Source organism: Mus pahari, chromosome 4 (genome assembly GCF_900095145.1).
Source record: "Mus pahari chromosome 4, PAHARI_EIJ_v1.1, whole genome shotgun sequence".
In the NCBI taxonomy this organism is placed as follows: domain Eukaryota; kingdom Metazoa; phylum Chordata; class Mammalia; order Rodentia; family Muridae; genus Mus; species Mus pahari.
In genome coordinates, this window is record NC_034593.1 from 102,481,259 (window position 1) to 102,499,218 (window position 17,960).

At 35.0% G+C, this 17,960-nt stretch overlaps 1 protein-coding gene across 3 annotated transcripts in view; it reads right to left on the minus strand.

The window, feature by feature from the left end:
* Positions 1-769: 769 nt before the first annotated feature.
* LOC110320987 (alpha-amylase 1) overlaps positions 770-17,960 on the minus strand; it is a 27,760-nt gene continuing 10,569 nt past the window's right edge. The window contains exons 1-11 of one of the 3 annotated variants that reach the window (XM_021197065.2): positions 13,406-13,587; positions 10,787-10,998; positions 10,338-10,484; positions 9,041-9,238; positions 7,594-7,824; positions 6,776-6,909; positions 5,977-6,099; positions 5,787-5,886; positions 2,495-2,613; positions 2,266-2,391; positions 770-991 (exon numbers count right to left, since the gene is read on the minus strand). In XM_021197065.2, the coding sequence (XP_021052724.1) occupies positions 802-991; positions 2,266-2,391; positions 2,495-2,613; positions 5,787-5,886; positions 5,977-6,099; positions 6,776-6,909; positions 7,594-7,824; positions 9,041-9,238; positions 10,338-10,484; positions 10,787-10,954 (1,536 nt within the window). In that variant the 5' untranslated portion in view covers positions 10,955-10,998; positions 13,406-13,587 and the 3' untranslated portion in view covers positions 770-801. Of the gene's footprint in view, positions 992-2,265; positions 2,392-2,494; positions 2,614-5,786; positions 5,887-5,976; positions 6,100-6,775; positions 6,910-7,593; positions 7,825-9,040; positions 9,239-10,337; positions 10,485-10,786; positions 10,999-12,962; positions 13,051-13,405; positions 13,588-17,960 lie in introns of those variants that run through there. The other 2 variants (XM_029537472.1, XM_029537471.1) reach the window with 2 other exon arrangements.

Sequence of the window (17,960 nt, forward strand, 5' to 3'; positions counted from 1 at the left end):
ATTTGGGAAGACACCCAAAGGCCCAAACCCATCCTAATGAGCTATAAGTAATTTATGGGAGCTAAGGTGGGGAAAAATTATACTCCTTAGTGTTTTATCCACTAGTAAGCTGCCTTTGTTCAAGTAGTAACTTTCCAGCCATGGTCATGTAAGCAACTTAAGAGTAATTGTTCCCATAGATAGATAGATAGATAGATAGATAGATAGATAGATAGATAGATAGATAGATAGAAGATAGATAGACAGATAGGCAGACAGACATATAGATAGATCATAGATAGAAAGTCAGTATGAAATGAAGATCAATAATTGTCAATATTTGGTTGAGAGTTTACAGAATTGGTAGGTGAAACTTGCAACCATAATCACAAAAATCAAAGCAAAAATTACATGAAATTATGTGATGGAGATCTTTGTTGGAAAGAAGAGAGGACCTAGTGAAAATATGAGGAAATAATAGAAGACAATGGAGTAAACATGAGCAAAGTAATGAGAAATTAGAAGACCATGAAACAAATGGTATGTGATAATATATTTGTCAGAATGACTTCATAAATATGAGAATTTCTTTTGACAAATAATTTAAAGATAATCTTCTAAAATGTGTCAAAATCCTAGGTGTAATTTTCTCACAATTATGTATGAGTTTAATGAGCTTCTTTTTTTTATTTTTATTTTTTTACCTTTTCAGGTTTATTGCCTATACATTTTATTAAATGTGATTGAAATATAAAAATTAAATTACATAAAAGACAGGAAATCCAAATGATTGATGCTCTCAATATGTGTTTATTTTAAATTTTATATTTTTGACTCTGCATGGATTGCAATAAATGGGTCTTCAGCAGAATTACTAATAGAAAAGTGAGCTTTGCCATCACTGCCAACATAGACTTTTATTCCAGTGCAATTGCCATCGACTTTATCTCCAGAAATGACATCACAGTATGTGCCAGCAGGAAGACCAGTCTGTAAAGTTTCTGACAAAGCCCTGAAAAAGTAAAAAGTTAATTCTCTAATCAAATTCAACATATACAAATATAAGAAATCAAACTATCTCCAAAATGAATATTTGTCTAAAAATTATGCTCTATAAATAGTAATTATGATTTAATGGCCAATATTTTTATATTATATATATATGTGTGTGTGTGTGTGTGTATATATATATATATATATATATATATATATATATATATATATATNATATATATATATATATATATATATATATATATATATATATGTGTGTGTGTGTGTGTGTGTGTGTGTGTTATATCACACACAAAAGCACACACATATATATGAGAGAGGGGGAGAGAGAGTTAGAGAGTTCATGATAAGTTTAAAACTTAGTTTCTAGGTCATGGCACAGTTTGGGGAAGTAGGTGATGTGGATTATTTGGAGGAATTTTGTCACTGAAGGCATCTTTGAGAATAATAACACTTGCATGTTTTCTAGTCAGATCTTTCTGTATTGTGCTTTTGGTTCAAAATGTGAGTCATCACCTTCCAGTTTCCACCTTCATACCTTTCCTTCATGGAGTCAAACCTCTGTAACTGTAAGCACATATAAATTCTTTCTTCTATAAGTTCCCTTGGTCATGCTGTTTACTCATAGCATCAAAACAGAAACTAATATAATCCTCTAAATGAGCAAAAGATAACTTGAGCAAAAGATAACTCAGATTCATGCAAAGAGATTCTCTAAGTATAGTTATATATAGGATGAAATTATCAAAGGGGAAGAGATAGATGCATGGAACTCAAATGACTGAAGGCCAGTCACTGGAGATTGTAGAACCAATACACAACTGTCTCCTGAGAAAAACCATTAGCCATAATCATGTGTTGAAAAGATTAATCACAAAGAAAAAGAGAATTATTACACAGAGGCAGATATTTTAAGATTGTGTACCAAAGAAATAAAAAAAAATAGTTGAGATACAGAGTGAGGGTGTGATAATTTGAAATCAATACTGCCCATCCTTTCACTGATTTTTAAGATTATTATTTAATGTTTATGTCTTTTATACAGGTGTCACGTGAGTGTATGAATGGGAATATATGCACATGACAGTGTAAAAATGAATCAAGAAGAACGGCAATATCAAAATTTACTTAAAACAAACTCTACAAAATTGAACACATCAAGAGCAAGCATTTTTTTCTACAGTTTTTAGGTTACAATATATTATATTTCTTAAATCCATTCATAAAAAAGTATAATAGTATATAATCCCACTTTAAGTGATATCCACTTACCAGTCATCATTGTTAAAGACAATGAATCCTTTGTTTCCTCTGCCAAAAGCTACTTGGTTGCTGTTATTATCCCACCAGTTTGCAAAAGGCTGACCATTGACGACATTTCTGAAGGCAACCATGTTCCTAAAAGCACAGTATTGTGTGAAATGATGGTACCCTTAAACAACAATTTAAAATAAAAGGTTAAACAACTTTATTACAAAAGATCTGTATGGGACATCCCTACCTTATTTGACGCCATCGATGTTCACAGACCCAGTCATTGCCACAAGTGCTGTCTGAGTTAATGCTCACTTCTTTGGTGTTTCCATTATTATTTGGTGGTCCGACCCAGTCATTGACATCCTTAATTAAAGGGAAAAGCATCAGGTTTTTAACATGCATGTTGCATTTCAATGGTACTAAACTCAAAGTGTTCTGTTACTTGAGTCTCTATAGCATCTACTTAGTTTCTAACTCCTCCAGTATTTATACAGACCACTACTGAGTATTTACTATTTCAGTGTATATAACATAGTTGTCTTAGGTCATATTTCACAGAATTGCACATTTTTATTTACTCGGTGTCTTCCATGCAACAATTTCTTAAATGTTTCTCTTCTTTAATGTTACTAAAATGGCAAGAGCTTTAACATCAGAAAGACCAGGAATAAAGATCAGGCTCAGCAATGCTGAGAGGCAGAAAGCAGGCAGAGCTCCGTATGCTTCATGGCCCACGCACGGTGGGAGCCACTATGATGTGCAAGTATGTGATAAGGAGATGGGAGAGAAATGGACTGGTTTGAGCACTATGAAGAGACAGAACTGGAGACTTGAGAGTAGAGAGAACAGTGTTATGTGAGTAGCTTGTCCTGTCACCTGAGGCCAAGATGAAGTCAACTCATACTGTTGCAATGGGCAATGTCTGGGTTCATAGCCATGCAGCAGCAGGGGTCTGTGTTGATGCCCATGGCTCATTTACTACTAAAGTCCATTAGGACATCCCTGGTATGGACTGCCACCTGGGACCATGTAGATGTCCACAGGCTACAAAGAGAAGGCCATGCCCCTCACTGGCTGCCCTACTCAGGAGCACAGACCCTGTACCAAACCTGTATAACATAATCGAGCTGGTCCTGATGGCAGAAGTTAAGGTAAGCTGGCCCCAGTGTGTGATCATGGGAGAGCTAGCCCCACCCCTCATCTGCTGTGCAGTGGCATATGCAAGGGGGAGATGGTCTTCCGCTTTCCCCCAGCAAACTGGAGAGCATTCAATATTGATGGTGGACCAGAAGCCACAGGCCTTGAACCAGACCAATGACTCATTGCTATCAACATTTGCAAATAAACATGTGAACAAAAGGGTATATTGTGGAACACAATGAGGTATTTTTATTCAGTTGTCTTGTGCTATTTTTTTTTTTATTTGAGAGGAAGGTTACAAGGTTGTAGGCAGATATGAAGCAATGGGGAGATGAGTGTGATTGGGGTACATGATGTGAAAATCACAATAAATCAATGAAAAGTTCTTTTTAAAAAAGCTCCAGTACCAATGGTTTTTAAAATCTGATTCAATATACATAAGTTCTTTATGCCAGAGTGTCATTATTTATAAAATAGAAATACAGTTTGGTAATATAAAAATATTAATGTCTGTGAAGTATTTAAATATAGTATCAATTGGTTTTATACTACCTTTTCAATAAAGGTGCTAATAAATATGTACTGATATTCTGTAATACATTTTCCAAAAAATTAATATGCATTTCCTGGTTGTCAACACATTTAAATATCTTTCTAAAACAAAATTCTCTCTGTGTCCTTTTTTATTAGATATTTTGTTTATTTATATTTCAAATATTATCCCCTTTCCCAATTTCTCCCACCCCAGAAATCCCCTATCCCTTCCCCCCTTGTCCTGCTTCACCCACCCATCTACTCACTCCCATCACCCTACCCTCGAATTCCTCTACACTGGGGCATCGCACCTTCCCAGAACCAAGGGCCTCTTCTCCCATTGATGCCTGACAAGGCCATCCTCTGGTATGCATAGGGCTGGAGCCATAGGTCCCTCCATGCACACTCCTTGGTTGGAGGTTTATACCCTGAGAGTTATGGTTGTTTGATATTGTTGTTCTTCCTATGGGGTTGCAAACCCCATCAGTTCCTTCAGTTCTTTCTCTAATTCCTACATTGGGGACCCCATGGTCAGTTCAATGTTTGGCTGCAATCATCCACCTCTGTATGTGTCAGCAGGCTCTCTATGTTCTAAAAGGCAAAGTTTTTAAAGCCAGAGTTGGCCAGTTTGATACTTGAGAAATCTGCTGTCTCCATCTGCTGGGCTCTTGCATTCCAAAACACCAAGTCAGCTCAGCATTGCAAGGTCCCACGGACTTGAACTTCTATTCTTCCTACAAGAGCTTTACTCTCTAAATCATCTCCCCAGACCCTTAGCTGCCTTTGAAATTGTTCAGATTAATGTATTACAAAATATTTTGTAACATTTACTACTCTTGAATAAATCTTCAAACTTATGTGCTTAATTTAACATAACTTATTTAGTGTATTTTTTAAGGTAACCTCAGTTAAACTGAAAAGTTTCTTTACATTCCACAGAAAAATCCAAAAGTACCTAGCAAATAGTTGTTTTGGTTAAATAAACAAAAGCTTACTTCTTCCTTTCAGGATATACATAATCCCCACATCAAATGGACAAGGGAAGAACTACTAGAGTCCTATGTTTCACTTTGTGTTCTTTTTCTCTAACTTTCAAGTTATTGTTTCAAACTGATAAAGCAGGTCATAGTTCGATAATATACTTACGATTTTAAAATTGTATTAAATAATTTTGATGGCATGTCTCTAGTGTGACAAGTTAATGTGAAATTAAAACAGGACTGCATTTGGTGACTGTATATGGAATGGATCCCCAGGTGTGGCAGTCTGCATGCTGACAGGAGCCTGATATAGCTGTCTCCTGAGAGGCTCTGCCAGAGCCTGACAAATATAGATGTGGATGCTCACAGTCAATCATCAGATTGAGCATGGAGTCCTCAGTGGAGGAGTTAGAGAAAGCACTGAAGGAGCTGAAGGGGTTTGCAACACAATAAGAACAACAACAATATCAACCAACTAGACCTGCCAGAGTTTCCAGAGTCTAAAACACCAACAAAGGAGGGACCCATGGTTCCAGCCCTATATGTAGCAGAGGATGGCCTTGTTGGACATCAATGGGAGAAGAGGCCCTTGGTCCTGTGAAGTTTCATTGCCCCAGTGTAGTGGAATTCGAGGGCATGGAGGCAGGAGTGGGTGGGTAGGTTGGGGCACGCCCTCATAGAAGCAGTAGGAGGGGGAAGGGATAGGGGCTTTCTGATGTGGGGGGAACCAGGAAAGGGGATAACATTTGAAATGTAAATAAAGAAAATATCCAATAAAAAAAAAAAGAAAAAAGGAAAGAAAATGTGGTTCACACATATATAATGGGGAAAAAAAAAAAACAGGATTGCTTTCCCTTTCTTCAAAAGTATATTTAAACTTACTTTTCCATTCTGGAAATTTCTTGGCCAATAGTAACTTGACATTACCCGTGTGAAGCCATAAGGATGAGCCAACATAAAACCAACAGCCATTTTATAGAGTCTGGAAATTACAAAACAATATTACAATAGAAAATTAGAATTTTACTATCACCAAAGATCATGTATAAATGTAAAGAATAGCTTTACCTACCTAGCATCCCAGAATGTCAGGATGGATGCTCCCCCAGCACCATGTCCTCGCTGATTGTCATGGTTGTCCACAAACACAAGGGCTCTGTCAGAAGGCATCAAACCCCAACCTTCTCCCCAGTTCCTAGTTTTTAAAAATATATGCATATATTATTCATTGAAAAGAACATTTAGAGTATCCTAAATCTATACTTCTTTCTATAGTCTATTTGAATTTAATGATTGTTCTAACCAAATGATTATTCCACAGGAAAATTTTCTTCTAGGTAATTTTATATATAACTTACTTGCATTTCATCCACATTGCTCATGTAAGATTGCAATGTAGATGGTCTCTGGAAGGGTAAATATTCATATCACAGCATATACAATGAAAAACAAATAAAAAACTGGATATTGCACTCTGTGTGATGAGCAAACATTTCAAGTTAATTTATGTAGTGTATGTAGAAGTGCAACAGTAGAGCCACGTTGCAGTTTTATTTGTGAGTAGTAGAATTTTTCAAGTAATATCTTGACTTTAGTAGACTGTAACTACCAAAATCTAGTAGATTCATATCAAAGACAGAAAAAAAAATCTGTAGGTGATGTTTTGTGTTACAAGAAAACCTTGTTACTGATATTTAACATGAAATTTATTAATTCCAGATGATTTTTATTGTTTAGAGAAATCAACCTGCTTAATAGCTAATGTTTTGATAAATATTCAATAAATTAGAATTTTATAAGATGAATGTGTATTGGGATAATATTAGAGCAGATCTGTGACAGAAAAAAATGACAAAGTTTGATGTATTTACTTTAAGTAGGACATCTTTTCTCCATCCCACTTGCGCATAACTTTGCCCAATTTTGCTCCATATTTGAATTCTGTCACACGGCCATTTCCAAAATACTCATTACTTGACACTGCCTCACCACCAAGATCAATCACCTAGTAGAGAAATAGGGGAAATTTTCATTGAACAAAATGATATTAAAATGTAAAAATAATATCCAATAAATTTCTGACACTGTTCATGTTCAATGTGGTTTTCTTCATTCCTTTATTAACATCATTACTGAAAGAAATTTAATGACAATATCATTTTTGTCCAGTAAAAATGGCTGACATATTTCACTTAACATATAATTGAAATTTCAGATATTCATACTAACAAAGTACTTACTGTCAGATAAACAATTTCAGGACTTACAAATTCATTAGATTCTCCAAAGAAAACAAATACAAACATTATTAACTTTCTTCACATGAAAAATGCCCATAGAAATATTAATCAACTTATCCAAAATTTATGCATTTAACAATATTTAAGACAAGATTTAAGCCTAGAAAACTGACTTGTGTCAGCAGCTAAGATATTGCATAATGGTTCCGGAGTATACACTAATTGGTACAATAATGTCACAGACTAAATAAATTCTCTACATTCCCTTAGACCTTTATTCTGGTAAACAATTACATCTATTATATCTAAATAAATGGGAGTTAAAGAAATTGCACATTTATAAAGCACTCAAACATTAACTTATTAAATTGTGTTTAATACAATCTTCCATCTATCTTCTGTTTAACAAAACAAAGTCATTTTATATGTACATATATGTATTATATTACCTCTTGATAAATGAAAGGTCTGCTTCCTTGATAGAACCATCTTGTATTGAGATTATTCAGTTTGTCCAAAATTGCCTTTATGTCACCAGGCCACATGTGCTTAGAAGCATCAAGTCTGAACCCTGCTACACCAATGTCAATGAGATGGTTCATATAGTCAGCCACCTTGGTACGAACATAATCTTTCTCAAGTGCAAGATCTAAAAGGCCAGACAGACGACAATCTCTGACCTGTTAAGAAAAACAAACAAAACAAAACTGTACTCAATATATAAATATCACCTCTTACCCAAGATTTCCTTCAACTAAACAAGTATTCACTGATTGGTCTAAAGAACCTGTAAAGACTATACCCATAGGTTGGGTACGGACCCAGTTGAGGGATGGGGTCACCCACTCATCTCAAAAATATTAATCCAGAACTATTTCTGTCCAAAGGAAATTCAGGGAAAAAGAATGTAGCAGGGACTAAAGGAAAGGCAATCCAGATACTGCTCCACCTAGTGATCCATCCCATCTGCTGACACCAAACCCAGATACTATTGCCAAGAAGCACTTCCTTACTGGAGCCTGATATGGTTGTCCCCCTAGAGGCTCTGCCAAAACCTGACAAATACAGGTGCCCGTGCTCACAGCCAACCATCAAACTGAGCACAGGGACCCCAATGGAGTACTTAGTAGAAGGACTGAGGAGCTGAAGAGATTTGCAACACCATAGGAAGAACAACAATATCAACCAACTCGCCCCTCCAGAGCTCCCAGAGAATAAACCACCAACCAAAGAGTACACATGGAGAGAACCATGGCTCCAGCTGCACATGTAGCAGAGGACTGCCTTATCTGGCATCAGTGGGAGAGGAGGCCCTTGGTCCTGTGGAGGCTTGATGCCCCAGGGTAGGGAAATGCTTGGGCAGTGAGGCTGGAGTGGGTGGGTGGGTGGGGGAGTTCCCTCATAGATGCAGTGGGGAGGGGGATGGGATAGGAGGTTTGTGAAGGGAAAACGAGGAAGAGGAATAATATTTGAAATGTAAATAAATTTAATAACCAATTAAAAAAAAGCTTCATAAAGCCTTTTCATGGAAAACTGGGAACATTCACATCCTACTGTAGATATGCCCTTCGAATATTTTCCACTACTGTGTCTAGATGAGGCATAAATAAGATCGATAATATTATTAGTTAATTGAGGAAACCCTTTTGTGTCCTTTCTTTTTCCTTTTTTTCTTCTCTTATGTACTACAGGATTAAAACATAAATCTTTTAGTATTTAGCACCTTTCTTGAACCATCAAGAAACTAGGAGAAGGTTGTTGAAGATTTATTTGCATTTCTAACTCCTAGTAATATATTTCATAAGGATTCTAAACCATATGTCAAATGGTATTCCAAAAGATCCATGTGCATAAGAAGTCCCTGATTTCTTTTTTAATTCTGATCATTTTCCTCACCTGAGCAGCATCTTTGTAGTTCTCGATACCTCCACTTGCAGTTCTACATTTTCCATCATTAAAGTCAAAACCAGAATATGGAACTCCAGGAAAGTCCCTGTTATTTGGGTTGAAATAACTTCCACATGTACTACTTTGTCCAGCTTGAGCCCCCACTCCACACATGTGATTAATGACAGCATCCACATAGATGCGGACCTGAAGAGAAGAATGTGTACTTTAGTGCAGCTTAGAGTCCTAAAATTAAGCTGGTTAAACTCTGAAGCACACTAATGAAACATATATATTGACATATTATATATAAATTATATATTATGTATATATAAATATATATACATTATATTTTAGCACCTTCCCTGAGCCATCAAATAACTATGGAAAGGTTTATGAATATTAATTTGAGTTTCTACCTCCTATACTATGTTAACTAAGGAAAATAAAACCACATGTCAAATGCTTTCCCAAAACTACCATGTGTATAATGACACCCAGATTTATTTTTTTAATTCTCAAAATTTTCCTCATCTGAGCACCATGATTCTAGTTCTCATGTTTCCACTTCCAGCTACACATTTCCATCATTAAAGTCCCAGCATGTTAACAAAACTATATGTAGGTAGATGATAGGTAAATGGTAGGTAGATAGATAGATAGATAGATAGATAGATAGATAGATAGATAGATAGATAGATAGAGATAGAGATATTTTGTAGCTTCATTTGCAACAGGACAAAAAAAAAAGTCAATGTGAAATGAAGATTAGCAATAGTCAATATTTGGTTGAGAATGTACAGAACTGGTAAGTGGAAAACTAGAAAGCATCATCACAAAAATCAAAACAAAATGACATTTTAAAAACCTACAATTAGATTTCTTTTTAAAAGCAGACATTATTGGTTTGAAAGGAGTTAATCTGAGTTGCACTCTCTTAAAAACAGGTAGATATTGGTCTTTAGTAAAAGAAGAAATAGTACAGGAATTGTGAGTGGACAAATAAATCACCTAACATGGGAGTTAGTTTACAGCTGAAATTTCTCATTTCTAATCAGAAAATGTTTACAAAAAAATGGGTATGGTCATAAAGATTAAAAGTTAAAGTTTTCCTTTGTAAATTCTCTTCTTTACATTGTTCATATGAAAGAATCTTTTTAGTTTTCCATAAAACAGTGATTAGTTTTGAGTTATAGCTAAATAGAAAGAAAGAAGTTTAAAAGTGTGAAGCGTTTTGCTCAAGAAGAATGAGAAACAGACAGAACATGGTTTTGAAAAAATTGACTTGGTAAGACAGATCACTTACACCAACGTTGTTGCACCTGTTCACCATGTCCCTGAATTCATCTTCATTTCCAGACCTGGAGCATATTTTGTAGCTAATTGGTTGATATCTTTCCCACCATGGTCTTGGAGGGCTGTGGACTACGATGTTTTCATTGGGTGGAGAGACCTACAAATAAACAAGTTAAGATGATCAGCCCATGGCTTACTTTACATAAATAAATACTGTAGAAAACTTAATCCATATAAATTCATTCCCATTGCTTCAGAATCACTGAAAACATTGCCAACACAATAAAGAGGGCCTCTTGATGTCTGAAAACAAAATATAAAGTTGTCATCCCTGCCATTTTTTTCTTCCTCATGAAAATTATCTGTGAAGTGAAATATTGCTTCAAAAATTTAAAATACATTAGAAAACAATTTTACATACACGAAGTAAACTCAGCGTTTGAATTGTAAATGTCTTACCTGCACCCCTGCAAATCCATTAGGAGCTAAGTATCTCTCACATTCCTTAGCAATATCAACCCAGCGCCACTCAAACAAGTGAACAATAGCAGTTCGTCCATATTGAGTATGTGGGTCATATTGGGCCCAGCAGAATCCAATGAGGGAAAGCAGCAGGAAGAATTTCATTTGCTATGTTATTGGCAGTATTCTTTCTAACAAGTATTTTATTTCTGAAAAAATACATAATGAAATAAATATTAACACAAATCAATAGTCCAGTACTAGCTATCTATAAACTGAAAGCAATTAGCAATAACAATGTCAAAATATGAATAAAAATTCAAAATTTTTCTCAGGAAAACTATATAAATGCTCTGCGAATTCTTAATAAGTCTTAATATTTTTTTCTCAATGAAGAATTAATAGCCCTTTCCAGAAATGCATGCATGTGCATGCATGTATATGAATATTTGGGTATGTTTTACATGGGTGTTTCTGCACTATTTGATTTATACTACATAACATTTATGACATCACCGATTCCGGAGAATTACAATTGGAGTTCTATATAGTTTTAAGTATCTATATAAAAGTAATTGTTATATTTTCTTCCCATATAAAAACAGAGTAACCAATTAATCTCTATTTTCTTCTAGAAAATTTTGTGTTTTTATCAGGAATGCCTACAAATATAACATACTTAAAATACTTACGAAGCATCAATAATGAGAACAAAAATATCAGCATGACTAAAAGTCATCTGAAAAGTTGAAAGATACAATGAGATGATGTCTGAGGGGAAAACAGATCAAGACCTTCCAAAATAAGAAGAAAAAGCTACCAAAGCTTCAAGGGGAGAAACTTATGATAAAAAATTAATTGAAGTTCACGCCTGCCATTGGGAACAAACCAGGTTATAGATATGTATAAATGGAAATGATCAGTCATCAGGAAGACTTTTATAACTGTGCATGAATGAGGTAAGTGACTTGTCACATGAACAGACCAGGTTACTGTTAGAAAAACAGTAGGTGTGAGGGCTAACTGGAACCTAATGGCAAGGAAGATAGAAATCCTAAACACGAAGGTATTTGAAGGTGATATCAATTATCAAGTGATAAAATGAGAAAGTACCAGTTCTGAGAGGTTTGCTAAGATTGTTAAAGGCCTCAATTATTTCTTTGTCAATTACAGTTCATTTGCTTTCTCAACAACAAAGTGCATGAAAAATCCTTAACAAAACTAGATTTTTAATTATATTTGACATGCAATTTCATGCTTTCACAATACTCTATGTTCTCCCTAGACCCACCATCCATGTGTACTCGGTACATATTCAACTAAAAGAACATTTTTAGCCTAAGCTTATATTCCCAGGAATAATGAGTAGCATTTTGATGTATGACTGCTTTTTTTTTAGGTTAGGCTACTGAAGTCTGTTTGATTTATAATATATATATATATATATATATTTAGATTTACACATTCAGCTCCTGAAACAAACTTATTAAAGATATACTTCATCTCGACTATTCCTAGACCCAACAAATGAGTAGTAAACACTCTTATGTACTCAGTAAATGACTATAACATGACTGTAATAAGTTCCAAGTATTGTGTAAGATAAGGACATGAATTATATCCTCATTTATAGTATACTGAACCTGCAATACACACACACACACACACACACACACACACAAATGACCAGGTCGGGTAATTTAAAGACACTACTTAAATTTAAAAAAAAAAGAAAACACAGTTAATTTTAAATTATTTCTCTAATCTCCCTGTTTGCATATACAAATAAATACTAATTATTTACAAAATTATTTTCCTTGTTATTTTCTGCCTGAAATTTATGACAAACTAAGACATATAAAATACAAATGAATTCGCAGTGGTAAGAAACAGCTTACGTATTCATGCCATTTGTAGTTAGTAGCCCAGAGGACTCATAGTTATGTATATTTATAGTGAAAAATGTACTGGCAATGTCATTAAAATATTAGTTTCTTTACTGACACATCTTCACATGTAGTTTTATCATGTTAACATTATCTTTAGTGTTGAAAGCTTTTGTATTTTATTTTAAGTTTTTTAAGTTCTAAAGTATTAGGAAGAGATTTCACATAAAGGTATTCAAGTTATAGTTGCTCTACTTAAAACAATTTATAATTCATCTGAGTTTTACCTTTTATTCTCTCTCAAAACAGTAGTCATTTACCCACAAGAAAAAAAATTACCAACTTAAGCTTAGCATAAGCTGCATGTGAAGGCTAGAGAAAGACAAAGTTTAGCAAGTCGGCCTACCATATCTCTAAAATAAGTTTGGAGCCAAGGCTCAGAAGCGTTTCCAAAACAAATAGTACAGACAGTGCTGTGGGGCAAGCAAACATGATCTGTCAACAAACCAACAAAAGACCTTGAAACCCTGAAACCCTAAATAACAGAGATCAAACTATAAAAAAAAAAAAATAAAAACAAACCTCTAATTAAGTACAAAAAGGGAGGAAAAACAAAACAAAACAAAGCCATATATCTTAAAAGTAACTTACTACTTCAACTTGTATAAATCAGCAACCATCCAAATCTAGAGTTTAGTATTCGTCAAATACAAAACAATAGAAATCTCACCATTTGGTTTCAATTTCTCTTCTGTTCAAACAAAAGGCCAGATTAAACGTTTTAGGAATTCATATCCTTTCACTATCCTCTCTTTCAAACCTTATGTAATTCTCCAAATATGGATTCTGTCAGTACTGTGATATGAGCTCCACGGTGACCTATGATGGACTGGGCACCACCACCCTGGTGTCCTTTGGAAGCCACTGCCTTCCCTTGGCTGCTGCTTTATCACCTCCTCTATTACAACATAATTCATCACTTTGCTTTCTCAATACACAACATCTTCTTCTACTTTCAACTTTTCCTTTAAATCACTTATATACAATATAGGGGTTAAAGTCTTGTAAAATAAGTTTAAAGATCACATTAGTTTATCATTGAGCCAAATTCAATCAATAAAATAAATGAGAGCATAATGGGAACAAATTCACTAAAGGTCTATTATTAGGTCTGAGTTTGTCATCTTCTACTCCTGTTGAGTGTAATTACTTGTTTTCATTATATAACTTTCAGGTGTGCTCTTAAGTTGCTAGTATGAGATCTTATGTAGGCACTTAGTGGTATAAGCTTTCCTCTTACCACTACTTTCATTGTTTCCCATAAGTTTGGGTATGCTGTGTATCATTTTCATTGACTTCTAATAAGTACTCCATTTCTATCATTATTTTAGTCTTGACCTAGTTTCCATTCAGTAGCGATATATTCAGTTTCCATCAGTTTGTAAGATTTCTGTTGGTTCTGTTGCTGGTTGTCAGATAGGATGCAGGGAGTTATTTCAAAACTCTTATATCTACTGAGGCTTGCCTTGTGTCCAAGAATATGGTCAATTCTGGAGAAATTTCCATAAGGTGCAGAGTAGAAGGCATTTTCTTTTGTGTGGGTAAAATATTCTATAAATATCTCTAAGGTCCATTTGGTTTATAATATGTTAGCTCCAATATTTCTCTGTTTAGTTTTTGTCTGGATGACTTGTTCCTTGATGACAATGTGGCATTAAAGTATCTCACTCTCAGTGTGTGAAGGTCAATATGTGACTAAGCTGTAGTAGTGTTTTATATATATATATATATATATATATATATATATATATAAACTTGGGTGTCCTTGTGTTTGGAGCATAGATCCTATGAATTGAAATGTAATCTTAGTGGATTTTCCTTGTGTTCTGTTGGTGAAGCTTACCTCTCTAGTTACTGCTCAAATTCCTACATTTTTCATTTCCTGAAATCCCTCATTTTTGTTTCATTGATTCTATTTACTATTTCATGACTTGAACAGTTGTATTTATTTATTTACACTGTTGTGTGTATTTTCTTGGATTTTTTTTCAAAGGATTTATTCATTTTCTCGTTAAGGATCTGTATCATACTCATAAAGTTTGTTTTAAGATCTTTTTCTTTTGTTTCAGTTATGTTGGAATATTCAGGGCCTGCTATGGTAGGATAGGTGGGTTCTATGCAGACATATTGCCCTGGCTATTGTTGACTGTGATTTAATGCTAGCAACTAGGCATCTGGGTTTGGAATGATCATGTTTAGGTGCTCACATCTAGATTCGTCTTTGTTGGGTGAGTGTTTTGCTCCGTAGTTTCTGTTTCCTCTCTTACTTTTCAGAGAATTTGATGGTTGCCTGTTGTTACTGGAGACTGGGTAACTGGGATGAGTTGGGGACAGAAAGGTTGGAGGATAAGGTCTTTGTAATCCTGGGGATGGGGTCAGAAAGGAGACTACAGCAGGTGTCCAGCTACAGAGCTGGAGATGAGACTCAGGGATCAGATTTCAGGAGCAGTAGGAGAGGTGTGGGTTTGCCTGCCAATGCTGCATAGTCCACCTCAGTATAACACACCAAGTAACACTCGAAAAAGTACCTGCCCTGTGACACAGTGCGTAATTGCTCTGTGTCTTGGCAGTGCTAGGATGGGCTTCTTAATCATTCCCTCAGCTAGTGGCATCAACCTTCCATACCAGGATTTGCTCTCTGAGTTTGCTTTCAATACTGACACTTTGTATCCCAGGCTTCTTCTTATATTTTCTTGCTGATCTGTAACATTATACGAACTGTAATGTGTGAAAAGTTATTAATTTATCAATCAAAATTTTTAGGGAATAAAAGACTATGGTTGCCATAGTCGTGTGTACCCAGGTAACTCAAAAATATTTCAGTGGTTTAAAACTAATGAAAAAAATGTTATAAATTGTAACATAGAGAAAAGGTCAATATATCCAATTATATTACTGGCACAGTTTGCTGATGAAAATTGTAGTATTTATCATGATTTCACTGAAATTCAAGAAATAAAACCAAAATCACCACTGAAGAATATTTGAAGTGATATATTTTTTTAAACAAATTAACCCTTTAGTGATACAAACAAAGGCCTATGGAGATTTGTGACTAAAAGTTCACTCAGCTAACCCAATGCCCATCTTGTACTATAATGTAACATTATATTCTTCTTTGTTATACTTTACCACAGGGCTAGAAAGCAGCATAATGTCAATCAATAAAGATCAAGAGCTCATCTGAATGAGTTTTTAGTAGTCACACCACTTACAAAGGGAAGAGTCTTATACTCATGAAAAGCTGGCTATTAAAGGAAATACTCTACGCATCTTTAAGTAAAGAATCATACATCAGATCATGCATGTAGCATTATTTTCATTAAAAATGCATCTGCTTAAGCTGTAACATCATTTTAATCATGGTGCAGGCTTCTGCTTTATTGGTATATATTTATATGTAAATTGATGAGAGAATTTTTCAATTTAATAACAATTTTATAAGTTATAGATTATCATTGATACATTTTCCTTAACCAATTACTTTGTGACATGATAAAGATACTCAGATATGAGCGTGTTTAGTTATTTTCATGTGCAGCCAAGTAATTTCTGAATATCATTTAATTCCATTCAAAATAACACCTAATGTCTTCCACTAACAATAAGAAAACAGGACTATGAATTTCAACAAACATACAGCAATAATATGAAATACAAAGTTAGTTACAGTGGCAAAATAACATGAAGACAGGCACATGAAATTTAAACTCAAACTAACATATCCTTTAAGGACTACATACCATGTGCTGCCTTCCACTGCAGTTGGAATCTTCTGATTTATGTTGAGAATGGCTGCTCTAACCTGAGCAGGATAATTTATTAGCATCTAAGAAAAACATTGTTCTTATTTTTGGCCATTAGGTTTGGAACATACTTGCATGGATATTTCACTGGTAATCTCTGTAATGCATGATGTGAGAAGAACAATGTGTATTTCCTTGGGTCAAAGAGGCACTGCAGTTCTCCTCTCAGAGTCACAAGGTAGATGAGAGAGAACAGGCTGTGCTGTGATCTGAGCTGTTCAATGCTGAACAGAATAGCAGCTTTTGAGTTATGCACTACTTGGAGTTCTCTTCTTGGGGGGAGTTACTCCATTATGAGCAGAGTGGTTAAAGTAGAACAACTCCATATCATGTTTAAACGAGTAATAAGCCACCATCTACCTACCAATACATCAAGAGACAAACTATTTGTGGTAATTAAAAATTCTACTTGTGATTATTCAAAATGAAATCAGTAGTACCAGACACATGTAAGTAGTAATACCAGATGATGGCACCATAGCACTCAACCTGACCACTTCTCAGGGGATCCTCCTAGGGGAAGCACCAGAGAAAGAACTTATTTTTTCCAGGTTCCACCTCAAGCATGATGTCCCTTGTCAATGGTACATGGTCAGCTTCAGGAAGACACTCTAAAGGGTCACCAAATGTGCCTGTTATGTGGGCCTGTGACTGACTGATTTGTGCCTTAGCATCTTTGGCTGAATTTATCTTTCATCTTGTGACAATCATCAGCCTTCTGTTCCAGCAACTTTCTCTACATGTGATTTGAGAACCAACTCTATGTTCCATTGCTTCTTTAACACATTTTCTTAGCTGTTGTATAGCATTTATGTTATGTGCAGTGATATATGTAATACATGTATTATTTTGTAAAGAATAATGTGAGGTCAGTGTTATTCGATTTAGTTATTAAAATTCATTGACACAGAACTTGTGATTGCTATAGTACTTATTGTTAATTCAAGTGTACAGGGAAATTAAAGATGCTGAAGCTGAGAAAAGAATAGCTTTTATTCAATAACTGGTAATACAATTTATGAAAAAATATTCATTTGAGGTAATATACTCCCTCTGACAATTGGTAGAGTTTGTAAGATTTTATTCATTTTTTAAAATTTTTATTAGATTTTTTTTTCATTTACATTTCAAATGTTATCCCAAAAGTCCCCTATACTCTCCCCTCTCCGTGCTGCCCTTACCCACCCACTTCCACTTCGTGGCCCTGGCATTCCCCTGTACTGGAACATATAAAGTTTGCAAGACCAAGGGGCCTTTCTTCCCAATGATGGCTGACTAGGCCATCTTCTGCTACATATGCAGCTAGAGACATGAGCTCTGGGGTTACTGGTTAGTTCATATTGTTCTACCTATAGGGTTGCAAATCCCTTCAGGTCCTTGGGTACTTTCTCTAGCTCCTCCATTGGGGGCCCTGTGTTC